Here is a 15991-nt window from a genome sequence, read left to right on the forward strand (position 1 = left end):
TGCACAAGGCTGGGATGGGCTACAGGACAATAGGCAAGCAGCTTGGTGAGAAGGAAACAACTGTTGGCGCAATTATTAGAAAATGGAAGAAGTTCAAGATGACGGTCAATCACCCTCGGTCTGGGGCTCCATGCAAGATTTCACCTCGTGGGGCATCAATGATCATGAGGAAGGTGAGGGATCAGCCCAGAACTACACGGCAGGACCTGGTCAATGACCTGAAGAGAGCTGGGACCACAGTCTCAAAGAAAACCATTAGTAACAGACTACGCCGTCATGGATTAAAATCCTGCAGCGCACGCAAGGTCCCCCTGCTTAAGCCAGTGCATGTCCAGGCCCGTCTGAAGTTTGCCAATGACCATCTGGATGATCCAGAGGAGGAATGGGAGAAGGTCATGTGGTCTGATGAGACAAAAATAGAGCTTTTTGGTCTAACTCCACTCGCCGTGTTTGGAGGAAGAAGAAGTATGAGTACAACCCCAAGAACACCATCCCAACCGTGAAGCATGGAGGTGGAAACATCATTCTTTGGGGATGCTTTTCTGCAAAGGGGACAGGACGACTGCTCCGTATTGAGGGGAGGATGGATGGGGCCATGTATCGCGAGATCTTGGCCAACAACCTCCTTCCCTCAGTAAGAGCATTGAAGATGGGTCGTGGCTGGGTCTTCCAGCATGACAACGACACGAAGCACACAGCCATGGCAACTAAGGAGTGGCTCCGTAAGAAGCATCTCAAGGTCCTGGAGTGGCCTAGCCAGTCTCCAGACCTGAACCCAATAGAAAATCTTTGGAGGGAGCTGAAAGTCCGTATTGCCCAGCGACAGCCCCGAAACCTGAAGGATCTGGAGAAGATCTGTAGGGAGGAGTGGGCCAAAATCCCTGCTGCAGTGTGTGCAAACCTAGTCAAGAACTACAGGAAACGTATGATCTCTGTAATTGCAAACAAAGGTTTCTGTACCAAATATTAAGTTCTGCTTTTCTGATATATCAAATACTTATGTCATGCAATAAAATGCAAATTAATTACTTAAAAATTATACAATGTGATTTTCTGGATTTTTGTTTTAGATTCCGTCTCTCACAGTTGAAGTATACCTATGATAACAATTACAGACCTCTACATGCTTTGTAAGTGGTAAAACCTGCAAAATCGGCAGTGTATCAAATACTTGTTCTCCCCACTGTATATATTTGTAATAATGACAATTACAACAATACTGAATGAACAATTAACACTTTTATTTTAACTTAATATAATACATAAATAAAATCTATTTAGTCTCAAATAAATAATGAAACATGTTCAATTTGGTTTAAATAGTGCAAAAACACAGTGTTGGAGAAGAAAGTAAAAGTGCAATATGTGCCATGTAAAAAAGCTAACGTTTAAGTTCCTTGCTCAGCTGGTGGTTCAATATTCCCAGTTCTTCAATATTCCCAGTTAGGAATTATGATGCGTCAACTATTTCTCTCTATACCATTTGTATTTCATATACCTTTGACTATTGGATGTTCTTATAGGCACTTTAGTATTGCCAGCCTAATCTCAGGAGTTGATAGGCTTGAAGTCATAAACAGCGCTGTGCATCAAGCATTGTGAAGAGCTGTTGACAAACGCAGGAAAGTGCTGTTTGAATGAATGCTTACGAGCCTGTTGCTGCCTACCACCGCTATCAAATATCAAATCATAGACTTAATTATAATATAATAAACACAGAAATACAAGCCTTTGGTCATTAATATGGTCAAATCCGGACACTATAATTTCGAAAACCAAATGTTTATTTTTTCAGTGAAATACAGAACCGTTCCGTATTTTATCGGAAGGGTGGCAACCCTAAGTCTAAATATTTCTGTTACATTGCACAACCTTCAATGTTATGGAATAATTATGTAAAATTCTGCCAAATTAGTTCGCAATGAGCCAGGCGGCCCAAACTGTTGCATATACCCGCACTCTGCTTGCACTGAACGCAAGAGAAGTGACACAATTACCCTAGTTAATATTGCCTGCTAACATGAACTTCTTTTAACTAAATATGCAGGTATAAAAATATATACTTCTGTGTATTGATTTTAAGAAAGGCATTGATGTTTATGGCCCTAATTCCGGTCGACCTCTATTTGAGACACAACAAGTGCTTATTGTTCAAATTGATTTATGTTTTCAATAAACATTGAAGATGAGGAATTAGTCAATGACCAAACATTTCGGTAAAAAAAAACAACGATAAAGCGTTCCTTTTATTTTTCTTAATTTTCCTTTGTTAGCGGTTGGTGCACTTGATTCAACAGCCCCAGCACCGGGAAGGCAAAGTGTTTCCTAGAACTCCACCTATCCGGCAGGCCCAGCGAACAAATCAAGTGCCTCTATAGGCCTACCGCTGGCCAATCAGATAGCTCAGATCACTGCGTCTGCACAGTTTCCTCGAGCTGTAAAAAGAAGCCTCGAACGAACAGCAAAGTTGATCATGTGAGATTGAAAAACTTTTAAAACCATAGCTAGAGACTCAACAAATACAGCAAAGAGCTGCTGTATTTATGAGTAAGTTGAAGTTGTTATTCAGCACTGTCAACACTTCGTTTAACACTTTTATGAGCCAGAAAATGTGTGTTCCCCCTACTTCCACTCATGCTACAACCAGCACTGCCACTGAAATGAATGAGTATAGCAACGTGTTATAAGCTTGAGTATAAGCATAAGCTTGCGTTGTTATGATGAACGGCTTGTGTCTTCTTTTAATATCGAGGAACATTTCACTTTCTCATAGGAGTAACAACATGAATCAGGTGCACGAGGAAGAAATAACACAGTGCTGCTCCCTCCCTCCCCTCAAGCCTCGTTCACATCACCCATAAGCACTCCGTTTATGTTGCGCCGGATGTCATGCATTTTAACGGGGACTTCCAGAACGGAGTGGAAACGCAACGCCCCCTTATGGTTGAATGCCCCCTTATGGTTGAATGCCCCCTTATGGTTGAACGCCCCCTTATGGTTGAACGCCCCCGTATGGTTGAACGCCCCCTTACGCTGCATACTTTGACATTTTTCAAACTTTGCGTCTTCTTCAGTCCAGTCAGAGTCTGTCGAAGAACAGGAAGTTACTAAACCAGAGAAGATGAACACACAGTATGTGGTATTCAGTGATGGCTTTATGGGATAGCTAGCAACTTAAAAACAATTACCCATCGCTATAAGTGTGTACTATTTTAATAGTAATGTTAAATAATACACATTGGCTGTTAAGCCAATTATATTATATGACTGTTTGCCTCCCGTTTAAGTTTACTGTGATGGTAATGATGTTGGTTTTTGATAATATTAGATGGAGGTCGCTAAATACAATGGTATCTTCAACTTAGCCTAGCGTTTAGCTAGCTAGCTAATAACTAAACAAAATCTGTTTTATTATCACCTGAAACAATACATTTATCTTGTCTTGAATGAAAAGGTCATATTTTGCAATCTCTCAAAATAAATACATCTCTGACGAGACAGGCTCTTCTCCATCTTGTATTACAAACACTACACTTGTCCTTTCAGTAGCGAGGCAAGACTCTGTGAAGATGACATACGGCGTAATGAAATACGTCACGATGTAAACGGGGCATCAGACTCACCATCAGATTCAGGACATAAGTCCAGTAAAAAAAAAATAGGCACATTATTATCCTCACTTAGCCAAGTGATGCAACAAATTCTCTATTACCGGTGTGATCATATACCTACTGTAATTTCTTTTTTTAATTAACATTGAAAAAAATGGTCTGAGAAGAACAACATTGGCAGGACAATTCAAGCATAGCCAATATGCAGTGATAATGTATTGGGTCTATAGCCTATTGTACAAACCTCATTGCTACAGAAATGTTTTTTATTGGTTAATGTATTCTAAGTCATGTAAAAAAATATATAATAATTTAAATTGGCATTTTGACTCAGAATTTGATCTTCGCTCAGAAAAGGTGGGTGACCACTGTTCTAAGCCAACTCCATCTGTTATGCCCCATAGTTGCACATGTGTCGGTTCTGTTGTTAAACATAGTTGCAATGTTCGCATTTGTGGAACAGGGGTGACACGGCACTCCTTAACAAAAACGATACATTGTTTTCATATCAGCCTTCAATGTCTATTGAAAATGTAAAACAATATTGCATGTAGCTGCTGCACGTAACAGTTTGACACAATGATAAACACAGAATAAAACCCCATTATTACCATAGACTAATTTCGGCCCAGTTTAAACAAACACAGTAGTCTTAAGAGTTGTATCATTCAGCCCCATTACAACACTTGAGCTCTGAGAGGTCCGAGGCAGTGTCCTTATAGCATGGCTTTGGCCCAAATGGGCCCTGGTCAAAAGTAGTGCACTATATGATAATAGATGCCATTTGGGAAACAAGCCCATGTTTTCTCCTTCGACTATCCTGGTGTTGTCACTGAAGTACCCTAGACACAATAGACCATGATCCTCTCTCTTTTTTTCTCTCTCTGTCTCTCTTCAACTTGGTCCCTTGTGTAAACTCTCTATTTCTGCCTCCACCTCGCTTCTCCCCCTCTCTGTTTTTCTCTGTCTCTCTACTCTCTCCCCGCTCTCTCTGTGCTTCCTCAATGTGAATAAGTTACTACATAACCAGTGGGTGAGGCAGGCAGAGTGGGGGGCTACTTTACTTTGGGGCTGCTACCAAGATCAGGGTGTTTCTGTTGCGGTGCAAGGAGAGGAGAGAAGGGAGAGTTGGCTGGCGTCACGCACAGGGGATATCCAGTCAGTTGCACAACTGAATGCATCTTCCACATTTGACCCGCCCCCTATGAATCAGAGAGGTCCGTGGGGGGGGGCTACCTTCATCTGCGTCTATGTCATCGGTGCCCGGGGAACAGTTGTTGTTCGGGGTTAACTGCCATGCTCAAGGGCAGAACGGCAGATTTTCCCACCTTGCTGGCTCGGGGATTCGAACCAGCGACCCTTCGGTTACTGGCCCAACGCTCTTAACCACTAGGCTACCTGCTACTATACCTGTGTCCCAAATGGTACCCTATTCCCTATAAAGTGCACTAAATGAGGAACAGTGTGCCATTTGGGAGGTATCCTATACCTTGCCAGTTTGGGGGGTGTTCCGGCTCTCGTATTGCTAGCGCTCATGCACTTCCTCTGTTTCTCCTCCTCTCTAAGCTGCAACACTTCCTCTGCTGTGCCCTTCAGATGGATGGCAGAACCCCCTCCTTCCATTCAGCCTGTTATCTATCGCTCCATCCCTCCATCGCTCCATCCCTCCATCGCTCCATCCCTCGCTCCATCCCTCCATCTATCCATCCATCCCTTCATCCCTCCATCTATCTATCCATCCATCCATCCATCCACCATGCTCTCTTCCTCTGAGATGAATTAATTAATCCATTTATAGCTAATGTATTAATTGAATGCGGAATAATCACACAGAATTATCTACAGCAGTATTATTCACTCCAGTGAAAGTGTGATTTACATTTCAAATGAATGTGCTCCCTGTATCATTCATCCAGTACGGATTTTGCAATGCAGTTTTGGAGAGGTACATTTAGATAGGAAGCTGGCATGTAGGGCAGTGTGTGTATCGGGTTATTAGAGTGCAGACTCAGTGTGTAAGTGGCTCTGCTCTGGGCTGTGTGCCATCCACCTGGCGTGCCCCCGACAAAGACAGAGACACACACACAAACAGAGCGCAAGGAGCAGCGGCCACAACAACACACACCAGACCTGCTCCCTGAGCCTGAGCTCTTCTCTGAGCACGGCCCCTACAGAACAAGGGCACACACACACACACACACACACACACACACACACACACACACACACACACACACACACACACACACACACACACACACACACACACACACACACACACACACACACACACACACACACACACACACACACACACACACACACACACACACACAGCCCCAACAGAACAGAACAGGGGCAGGAAGGCAGGTTGCCAGGAGACGGAAGCTCTCCTCTCTCTCTCTTCTCTACTCTGGGCTCTATTTACTCTACTCCTCATCAAGGTCACATCCAGGCTGCAGAGGGCGTGTAGGGGGATGGGAGAGAAGAGGGCGAGAGGGGGAGGGAGAGAGGAAGACGGAGGTCAGAGCCTGGCTGCACCTCTGAGAAGAGGGGAGAGAAGGAGAGAGGAGAGAGATAAGAGGGGGGCCACAGAGGTGACCAGGGTAAAGTTCATTAGGCACCAAACTGAAACACCTGTCCAGTTTTGCTATGGTGTGACCTAATGAACACGACGCGGGAGAGGGGAAGCTAGCAAATTGGTTCATCTCTACGTCATGACAACAGACTGGCAGTGAGCAGGATTCTCTCGCTCTCTCCCTTTCTATTACAAGTTATTTAAAATGTTCTACATGACTGTGTTAAATTCATCCACACTGATCACGACCAAAGAATAATTCAAAATGGCCACAGCAAGTAACATGAAACCGCTCACATCCACTCATTGTTCATTTTCATTCCTTTGGCATTGGCCGTCAGTGGTGCCAGAGCAGAGCTGGCTGTGCCAAGAAAGTAGTGAGAACGAAGATAATAATATAACCGAGCAGGAGACACGACTCACATTTCGTTGGGCGCTCCAGTTTCCGCCTGCCTCGTTTCTTGCGCGGCGGAGTTGGCAGAGTCTCCTCTTTGTCCTTTTCAGAGTCGTCCTGCTCGTCCCGGCTCGGCTCCCGGCTCAGTAGAAACCCGTTCTCCAGGGAGGGGGGACTCAGGATCCGGCTCTGACATAGGAGGGTGTGGGGTCCGGGTGGGGCGTCCTCGGTCCGGCTGGCAGGGGAACTGGGGGTACCAGGGGCGCCTGGTAACCCGTTCTTCTCTGAAGCTTTCCTGTCCTGCTTGGGGCAGCAGCGAGCACCAGCCTGGGTTCTGTCTCTGTCTGCGTGCCCGCTGCTCACGACTCCATTGTGCACCTGCGCCACACACACGGACTGTCTCTCTCTCTCCGCTGCCAGCCCAGTGCGACTGTTGCACACACCTCCGGCCACACTCTCCTTCACAGACACACTGCCCTCCACCTGCAGGCAAAGGAAGAAGAGAAATCAAGACAATTGGAAGATTATATTTGAGTGTCGATATTATTGCCATATCACTTCACGTTATTAGAAATGTTTGAAAATGTCCCCTTTGGGGATAATAAAGTAATATCTATTCTATTCCACTGCATCGCTTTAACCTTTAGTTGAACGAAAAGCACAATTCACTATATTTGTATCACATGCTTCGATAGCCTGAGGTCCTGTTAGCCTCCCTCCCGTAACCATTGTAGCTGTACACCCGAGTTGATACAGTAACGCTGCACAAATAACCTTTTGTTGGTTATAGTATTATTCAACACTGAACGGGTTACAGTCGGAAACCCTGTGAACTCAACTGGCTGTGCAGTCGTTGAGTGCTGTAACTCATTTGTAGAGTTCTCCAACCCATTACAGCAGCACAGAAATACGAGAGGAATGTTGGCTTTTTGTCAAAGGAAGGAAATCTTTAATTTTGTTTGGATACTACATTGACGTGGGGACTCGCCCCTGGAAACCATTTCAATCTGTAAAGAAAAGTGTTTACTACTCTGTTCCAACAGGAGCACAGAGATTCCCGAACCCAATGACCCCGTAGCAAACACAAACAAGATCATCTGGCTGGGATTATCGGGGCGTGATTTAACGACATTGTAAATCTATTTCATTGTATATCTACATCATATCTTGACGTCAAGCCAATACTCTTTTAAAATAAGTACATCACCTAATTTACACCTCTTCTTAGTGAGGAAATGTATTTATTTAGAGGACATGGGTCTTTCTATAAATAACGGGGCCTACGTGTGACATTGGGATAAACATTTCTAAATGGTTTGAAACTAAAATAAAAAGGATTTTCATACAGCTCCACATGTGTACTTAGAGGAATAAAAGTGAATATATGCAAATTGGCCCATAAATCCACCTATACATCAACATAGGTTTAGAACTATACACTGAGTACACCAAACATTAGGAACACCTTCCTAATATTGAGTGACATCAAAAGGGATCATAGCTTTCACCTGGATTCACCTGGTCAGTCTATGTCATGGAAAGAGCAGGTGTTCATAATGTTTTGTACACTCAGTGTACATCCTTTAAGCAGGGTTCATACAGACATTGGCAAGTCAAATTCAAGGACTTTCAGGGACTTTTTCAAGTAATTTAATGTTATAAAATAGTATAATTTATATAATTGTACATTTAGGGCCTAATATAGAACCCGATTTCTCTGCTGCCTATCTGTATGGCCGACGCAGGCATTGAATCAAATCAAACTGTATTTGTCACATGCGCCGAATACAACAGCTTACCGTGAAATGCTTACTTACTGTACAAGCCTTTAACCAACAAATCAGTTGGTGATGTACTGGTATTCATGGCATAATACAGCCATGAATACCAGTAGCATTAATCTTAACACTTGATTCCCGCCATCACTGTTATAACAATGAGAAAGTGACCTGGTTCCTTTTTTAACGGAAGGATTTCTATGGAAAGTCAAGTTGAAGCCAGCACCTCACATGGTTTTACCGCAACAGAGTAGCGCAACAACACCCTCCAATTGAAGCGGTGGGAAACAAACGAAAGTGGACACAACTCTCGCAAGAACGGATAAAAAATGAAACCACGGATAATTATCAGGGAGCAGGAGAACATCTAAATTGGCTAAAATAATTAGAAGGACATTTTAAGCATCAAATGGAGGAAATGTCTCACTTTCAAGGTAGGCCTATTCAAGTACTCCAAGTTCATGTAGGCTACTCCAAGCCCCTTGTAAATGTTTAAAATTGAAGGTGTAACATGGAAAACAAAATGTATGTCATGTTATTTCATTACCAGATCATATTGTGAAGAAGCCCACTAGGCTATGTCATTTGTTGTCGTTATATCCAGAATGATTCATCGGAACAGCGTTGGGTGTTGCGCAATAGTCTATCCTACACGGTTGCGCACAGTAGACTCGGTGTCCAATCCGAGGCACAAGAACATATGAAAACGTGAACACGTTACCTTGACGCCTTCTCTGTTAAATCTAACGGGATACTGCTGTAAATCAAGCAGACTACAACAGATGATCAACAGCAATTCTCTCGGGATATTAGATCCAACGTTGATCCAGGCACAACTGTCTTCACCGGCGTAATCAATGAGACACCAACATATTCCCGACATTCTTTCATGAACACCTTTTTCCCAGCACTTGGGCTGTTGTTGCATTGCAGGCGCCATCACAACAGCTGTTTGCCATTCAGAAAATGCCTTCCTGGATCAGATCATGTTTTAAGTATCAAGGGAAGGTGACTTTATCGGTTTAAAGCATTAGATTTTGCAATCACATTTATTATTTGGGATTGGTGTGCCCATGACAACTGTTTTCACCCAGTAACATAAGGAGGTACGAAATGTTACAGAGTTACACTGCATATCTGTAATCTCTATACAAAAAACTGTCCGACAGCTAGATCCAGGATTATTAAAGGGTTCAAGTTCAATGTCTAATTTAACTGATTAATGCTTAATATATGATATAATGACAATTTACACGACCATAAATGCAAGGACAGAAAAGTAATGATTTATGTCACATGATTTCATACAAATCCGTCAAGACACCATTCATGGTAAAGGGTTAAACATAGGATTTAAATCAACTCGTGAATCTTAACTAATATAGCTACGATCCCCCGTATAGCTCAATGTAATGACATGAAAAACATTGGCAGATTATTATCAATGACTTATAAACAGCTGTTACAAGAAATCGTCACGCTTACCCTAGTTTATAGACAGACCCACATTTGAGAGAGATGAGGGAGGGGCCTTGTCACCCCAGTGTCTCTGCTAGACCACTGCCTAAAAATAGTGTTCAAATTTGTTCTCGGAGACAATTAGTGGGTCACAGCAGAGGAAAGTAGGGCATGTCTAACGAGATGAGAATGCCTTCTCTGTCTGTCAACACTGACAATGTCCTTTTGAAGCAGCCATCGTCTCAGATGGACAGACGGTCAGACAGGCGGACAGACGGCCAGACAGACAGAGGCAGAGTGTGAGAAACAGACAGAAATACAGACACACACAGGTGTAGGATCTAGTGTTTCCTCCTCTTCTTCTTCTGGGGTGCTACTATAGGCCACAAATTGCTAGCAGTCTGTATTTGGATAATATGTGTGCCAATGCTTGATAGTGCGTGTGATGTTAACAGAGAGGTCTATTTTCTGGGTGACCTGAACATTGACTGGTTAGCAACTAGTTGTCCTCTCAAGAGGAAGCTTCTATCTGTGACTAATGCCTGTAATATGATCCAGATTGTCACTCAAATCAAATCAAATGTTATTTGTCACCTGCGTCATAAACAACAGGCGTAGACTAACAGTAAAATGCTTACTCATGGGCCCTTCCAAAAAATGCTGGGGGGAAAAAAATGGAACAATTATAACACAAGGAATAAATACACAACGAGTAACGATAACTTTGCTGTGTAAACGGGGTACCATTACCGAGTCGGTGTGCAGGGGTATGAGGTAATTGAGGTAGATATGTACACACAGCTAGGGATAAAGTGGCTAGGCAACCGGATAGATAAGAGTAGCAGCGGAGTATGTGTTGAGACAAAAGAGTTGTGCAAAAAGAGGTCAATGCAGATAGTCTGGCTAGCTACAGTATATGGTTAACTACTTATCAGTTTTATGGTTTGGGGTCCTGTTGGTTCCAGACCTGGGGCATCGGTACCACTAGCTGTGCGGTAGCAGATAGAAGAGCCTATGACTAGGGTGGCTGGAGTCATTGACAATTTTATGGTCTTCCTCTGACACTGCCTGGTCATTTAGGTAATATGTACATGTAGGTAGAGTTAAAGTGACTATGCATAGATTATAAACAGAGAGTAGCAGCAGCGTGAAAGAGGGGTGTGGGTAGCCTTTTGATTAGATGTTCAGGAGTCGTATGGCTTGGGGGTAGAAGCTGTTAAAAAGCCTTTTGGACCTAGACTTGGCGCTCTGGTACCGCTTTCCATGCAGTAGCAGAGAGAACAGTCTATGACTTGGGTGGCTGGAGTCTTTGACAACTTGTAGGGCCTTCCTCTGCCACCGCATGGTATAGAGGTCGTGGATGGCAGGAAGCTTGGCCCCAGTGATGTACTGGGCCGTACACACTGCCCTCTGTAGGGTCTTGCGGTCAGAGTCCGAGCAGTTGCCATACCAGGCAGTGATGAAACCAGTCAGGATGCTATCGATGGTGCAGCTGTAGAACCTTTTGAGGATCTGAGGACCCATGCCAAATCTTTTCAGTCTCCTGAGGGGGAATAGGCTTTGTCGTGCCCACTTCATGACTGTCTTAGTGTGTTTGGACCATGATAGTTTGTTAGTGATGTGGACACCAAGGAACTTGAAGCTCTCAACCTGTTCCACTACAGTCCTGTCAATGAGAATGGGGGCGTGCTCAGTCCTCCTTTTCCTATAGTCCACAATCATCTCCTTTGTCTTGATCATGTTGAGGGAGAGGTTGTTGTCCTGGCCCCACACTGTCAGGTCTCTGACCTCCTCCCTATAGGCTGTCTCATTGTTGTCGGTGATCAGGCCTACCACTGTTGTGTCATCGTCAAACTTGATGATGGTGTTGGAGTCGTGCCTGGCCATGCAGTCATGAGTGAACAGGGAGTATAGGAGGGGACTGAGCACGCACCCCTGAGGGGCCCCCGTGTTGAGGATCAGCGTGTCGGATGCATTGTTCCCTACCCTTACCACCTGGGGGCAGCCTGTCAGGAAGTCCAGGATCCAGTTGCAGATGGAGGTGTTTAGTCCCAGGGTCCTTAGCTTAGTGATGAGCTTTGAGAGCACTATGGTGTTGAACGCTGAGCTGCAGTCAATGAATAGCATTCTCACATAGGTGTTCCTTTTGTCCAGGTGTGAAAGGGCAGTGTTGAGTGCAATAGAGATTGCATCAACTGTGGATCTGTTGTGGCGGTATGCAAATTGGAGTGGGTCTAGGGTTTCTGGGATAATGATGTTGATGTGAGCCATGACCAGCCTTTCAAAGCACTTCATGGCTACATACGTGAGTGCTACGGGTCGGTAGTAATTTAGGCAGGTTACCTTAGTGTTCTTGAGCACAGGGACTATGGCTGTCTGTTTGAAACATGTAGGTTTTACAGACTCGGTCAGGGACTGGTTGAAAATGTTAGTAAAGACACTTACCAGTTGGTCAGTACAGGTCCTGGTAATCCGTCTGGCCCTGAGGCCTTGTGAATGTTGACTTGTTTAAAGGTCTTACTCACAACGGCTACGGAGAGCGTGATCACACAGTCGTGCTGAACAGCTGGTGCTCTCATGCATGTTTCAGTGTTATTTGCCTCGAAGCGAGCATTGAAGTAATTTAGCTCGTCTGGTAGGTTTGTGTCACTCAGCAGCTCGTGGCTGTGCTTCCCTTTGTAGTCTGTAATAGTTTGCAAGCCCTGCCACATCCGAAGAGCGTCAGAGCCGGTATAGTACGATTCAATCTTAGTCCTGTATTGATGCTTTGCCTGTTTGATGGTTCGTCGGAGGGTATAGCGGGATTTCTTATAAGCTTCCGGGTTAGAGTCCCACAGCTCTACCCTTTACCTCAGTACGGATGTTGCCTGTAATCCATGGCTTCTGGTTGGGGTATGTACGTATAGTCACTGTGGGGACGAAGTCATCGATGCACTTATTGATGAAGCCAGTGACTGATGTGGTGTACTCCTCAATGCAATCGGAAGAATCCCGGAACATATTCCAATCTGTGCTAGCAAAACCGTCCTGTAGCTTAGCATCTGCTTCATCTGACCACTTTCTTATTGACCGATCACTGGTGCTTCCTGCTTTAGTTTTTGCTTGTAAGCAGGAATCTGAAGGATAAAATTATGGTCAGATTTGCCAAATGGAAGGCGTTTCTGTGTGTGGAGTAAAGGTGTACTGGAGTTTGTTTCCCTCTGTTGACACATTTACCATGCTGGTAGAGATTAGGTAAAACGGATTTGAGTTTCCCTGCATTAAAGTCCCCGGCCACTAGGAGCGCTGTCTCTGGATGAGCGTTTTCCTTATGGCCGTATACAGCTCATTGAATGTGGTCTTAGTGCCAACATCGGTCTGCGGTGGTATACAGACTGCTATGAAAAATATAGATGTAAACTCTCTTGGTAAATAATGTGGTCTACAGCTGATTATGAGATACTCTACCTCAGGCAAGCAAAACCTCAAGACTTCCTTAGATTTCGTGCACCAGCTGTTGTTTACAAATATACATAGGCTGTCGGCCCTTGTCTTACCAGATGCTGCTGTTCTATCCTGCCGAAAAATCTTAAAATCCGCCAGCTACAGATGAAGTCGGAAGTTTACATCTTAGCCAAATACATTTAAACTCCGTTTTTCACAATTCCTGACATTTAATCCGAGTAAAAATTCCCTGTCTTAGGTCAGTTAGGATCACCACTATATTTTAAGAATGTGAAATGTCAGAATAATAGTAGAAAGAATGATTTATTTCAGCTTTTATTTCTTTCATCACATTCCCAGTGGGTCAGAAGTTTACATACACTCAATTTGTATTTGGTAGCATTGCCTTTAAACTGTTGAACTTGGGTCAAACGTTTCGAGTTGCCTTCCACAAGCTCCCCACAATAAGTTGGGTGAATTTTGGCCCATTCCTTCTGACAGAGCTCTTGTAACTGAGTCAGATTTGTAGGCCTCCTTGCTCGTACAGGCTTTTTCAGTTCTGCCCACACATTTTCTATAGGATTGAGGTCAGGGCTTTGTGATGGCCACTCCAATACCGTGACTTTGTTCTCCTTAAGCCATTTTGCCACAACTTTGGAAGTATGCTTGGGGTCATTGTCCATTTGGATGACCCATTTGCGACCAAGTTTTAACTTCCTGACTGATGTCTTGAGATGTTGCTTCCATATATCCACATAATTTTCTTGCCTCATGATGCCATCTGTTTTGTGAAGTGCACCAGTCCCTCCTGCAGCAAAGCACCCACACAACATGATGCTGCCACCCTCGTGCTTCACGGTTGGGATGGTGTTCTTCAGCTTGCAAGCCTCCCCCTTTTTCCTCCAAACATAACGATGGTCATTATGGCCAAACAGTTCTATTTTTGTTTCATCAGACCAGAGGACATTCCTCCAAAAAGTACGATCTTTGTCCCCATGTGCAGTTGCAAACCATAGTCTGGCTTTTTTTATGGTGGTTTTGGAGCAGTGGCTTCTTTCTTGCTGAGCAGCCTTTCAGGTTATGTCGATATAGAACTTGTTTTACTGTGGATATAGATACTTTTGTACCTGTTTCCTCCAGCATCTTCACAAGGTCATTTGCTGTTGTTCTGGGATCGATTTGCACTTTTCGCACCAAAGTATGTTCATCTCTAGGAAACAGAACGCGTCTCCTTCCTGAGCGGTATGTCGGCTGCGTACTACCAAGGTGCCAAGGTACTACTGCCAAGGTGTTTATGCTTGCGTACTATTGCTTGTACAGATGAACGTGGTACCTTCAGGCGTTTGGAAATTGCTCCCAAGGATGAACCAGACTTGTGGAGGTCTACAATTGTTTTTCTGAGGTCTTGGCTGACTTCTTTTGATTTTCCCATGATGTCAAGCAAAGAGGCACTGAGTTTGAATGTAGGTCTTGTAATACATTCACAGGTACACCTCCAAATGACTCCAATGATGTCAATTAGCCTATCAGAAGCTTCTAAAGCCATGACATCATTTTCTGGAATTTGCCAAGCTGTTTAAAGGCACAGTCAACTTAGGATATGTAAACTTCTGACCCACTGGAATTGTGATACAGTGAGTTATAAGTGAAATAATATGTCTGTAAACAATTGTTGGAAAAATTACTTGTGTCATGCACAAAGTAGATGTCCTAACCGACTTGCCAAAACTATAGTTTGTGAACAAGAAATTTGTGGAGTGGTTGAAAAACAAGTTTTAATGACTCCAACCTAAGTGTATGTAAACTTCCGACTTCAACTGCAGATGTTAATCATGTCGTCCTTCAGCCACAACTCGGTGAAACATAAGAAATTACAGTTTTTAATGTCCCGTTTGTAGGATATACATGCTCATAGTTCGTCTATTTTATTATCGATTGATTGGCTAATATGCCCGATGGTAAAGGTAGATTACCCTCTCGGCAACGGATCCTGACAAGGCACCCAGACCATCGTCCACGATATCTCTGTCTATTTCTCCTGCGAATGACAGGGATGAGGGCCCTGTCCGGCGTCCGAATTAAATCCTTCCCCTCCGACTCATCGAAGAAGAAGAATTCCTCCAGTACGGGGTGAGTAATCGCTGCCTTGATATCCAGAAGCTCTTTTCGGTCATAAGAGACGGTGGCAGAAACATTACGTACAAAATAAGTTACAAATAACGCAAAACAACATACACAATAGCACAATTGGTTATGGAATCGTAAAACGGCAGCCATCTCCTTCGGCGCCATTATTCCAGTGATGTACTGGGCCGTACACACTACCCTCTGAAGCGGCTTGCGGTTGGATGCCAAGAATTTGTCATACCATGCGGTGATGCAGCCAGTCAAGATGCTCTCAATGGTGCAGCTGTAGAACTTTTTGAGGATCTGAGGGCCCATGCCAAATCTTTTTAGTCCCCTCGAATCAAATCAAATATTATTGGTCACATACGCATAGTTAGCAGATGTTATTGCGGGTGTAGCGAAATACTTGTGTTCCTAGCTCCAACAGTGAAGTAGTATCTAGCAATTCACAACAATACAAAATAAAATAATGAAATATAGAAATATTAGGACGAGCAATGTCAGAGTGGCATTGACTAAAATACAGTAGAATAGAATACAGTATTTACATATGAGATGAGTAAAGAAGTATGTAAACATTATTAAAGTTACTAGTGTTCCATTATTAAAGTGGCCAGTGATT

The 15991-nt window shown here is 43.7% G+C and overlaps 1 protein-coding gene across 6 annotated transcripts in view; it reads right to left on the minus strand.

The window, feature by feature from the left end:
• The window catches only part of LOC139553215 (DNA (cytosine-5)-methyltransferase 3A-like), an 80705-nt gene that overhangs the window by 51575 nt on the left and 13139 nt on the right, over positions 1-15991 (minus strand). For all 6 annotated transcript variants that reach the window (XM_071365288.1, XM_071365287.1, XM_071365285.1 and 3 more), the window contains exon 4: positions 6613-7066. In XM_071365288.1, the coding sequence (XP_071221389.1) occupies positions 6613-7066 (454 nt within the window). The remainder of the gene's footprint in view (positions 1-6612; positions 7067-15991) is intronic.

Source organism: Salvelinus alpinus, chromosome 25, assembly GCF_045679555.1.
Source record: "Salvelinus alpinus chromosome 25, SLU_Salpinus.1, whole genome shotgun sequence".
Taxonomy (NCBI): domain Eukaryota; kingdom Metazoa; phylum Chordata; class Actinopteri; order Salmoniformes; family Salmonidae; genus Salvelinus; species Salvelinus alpinus.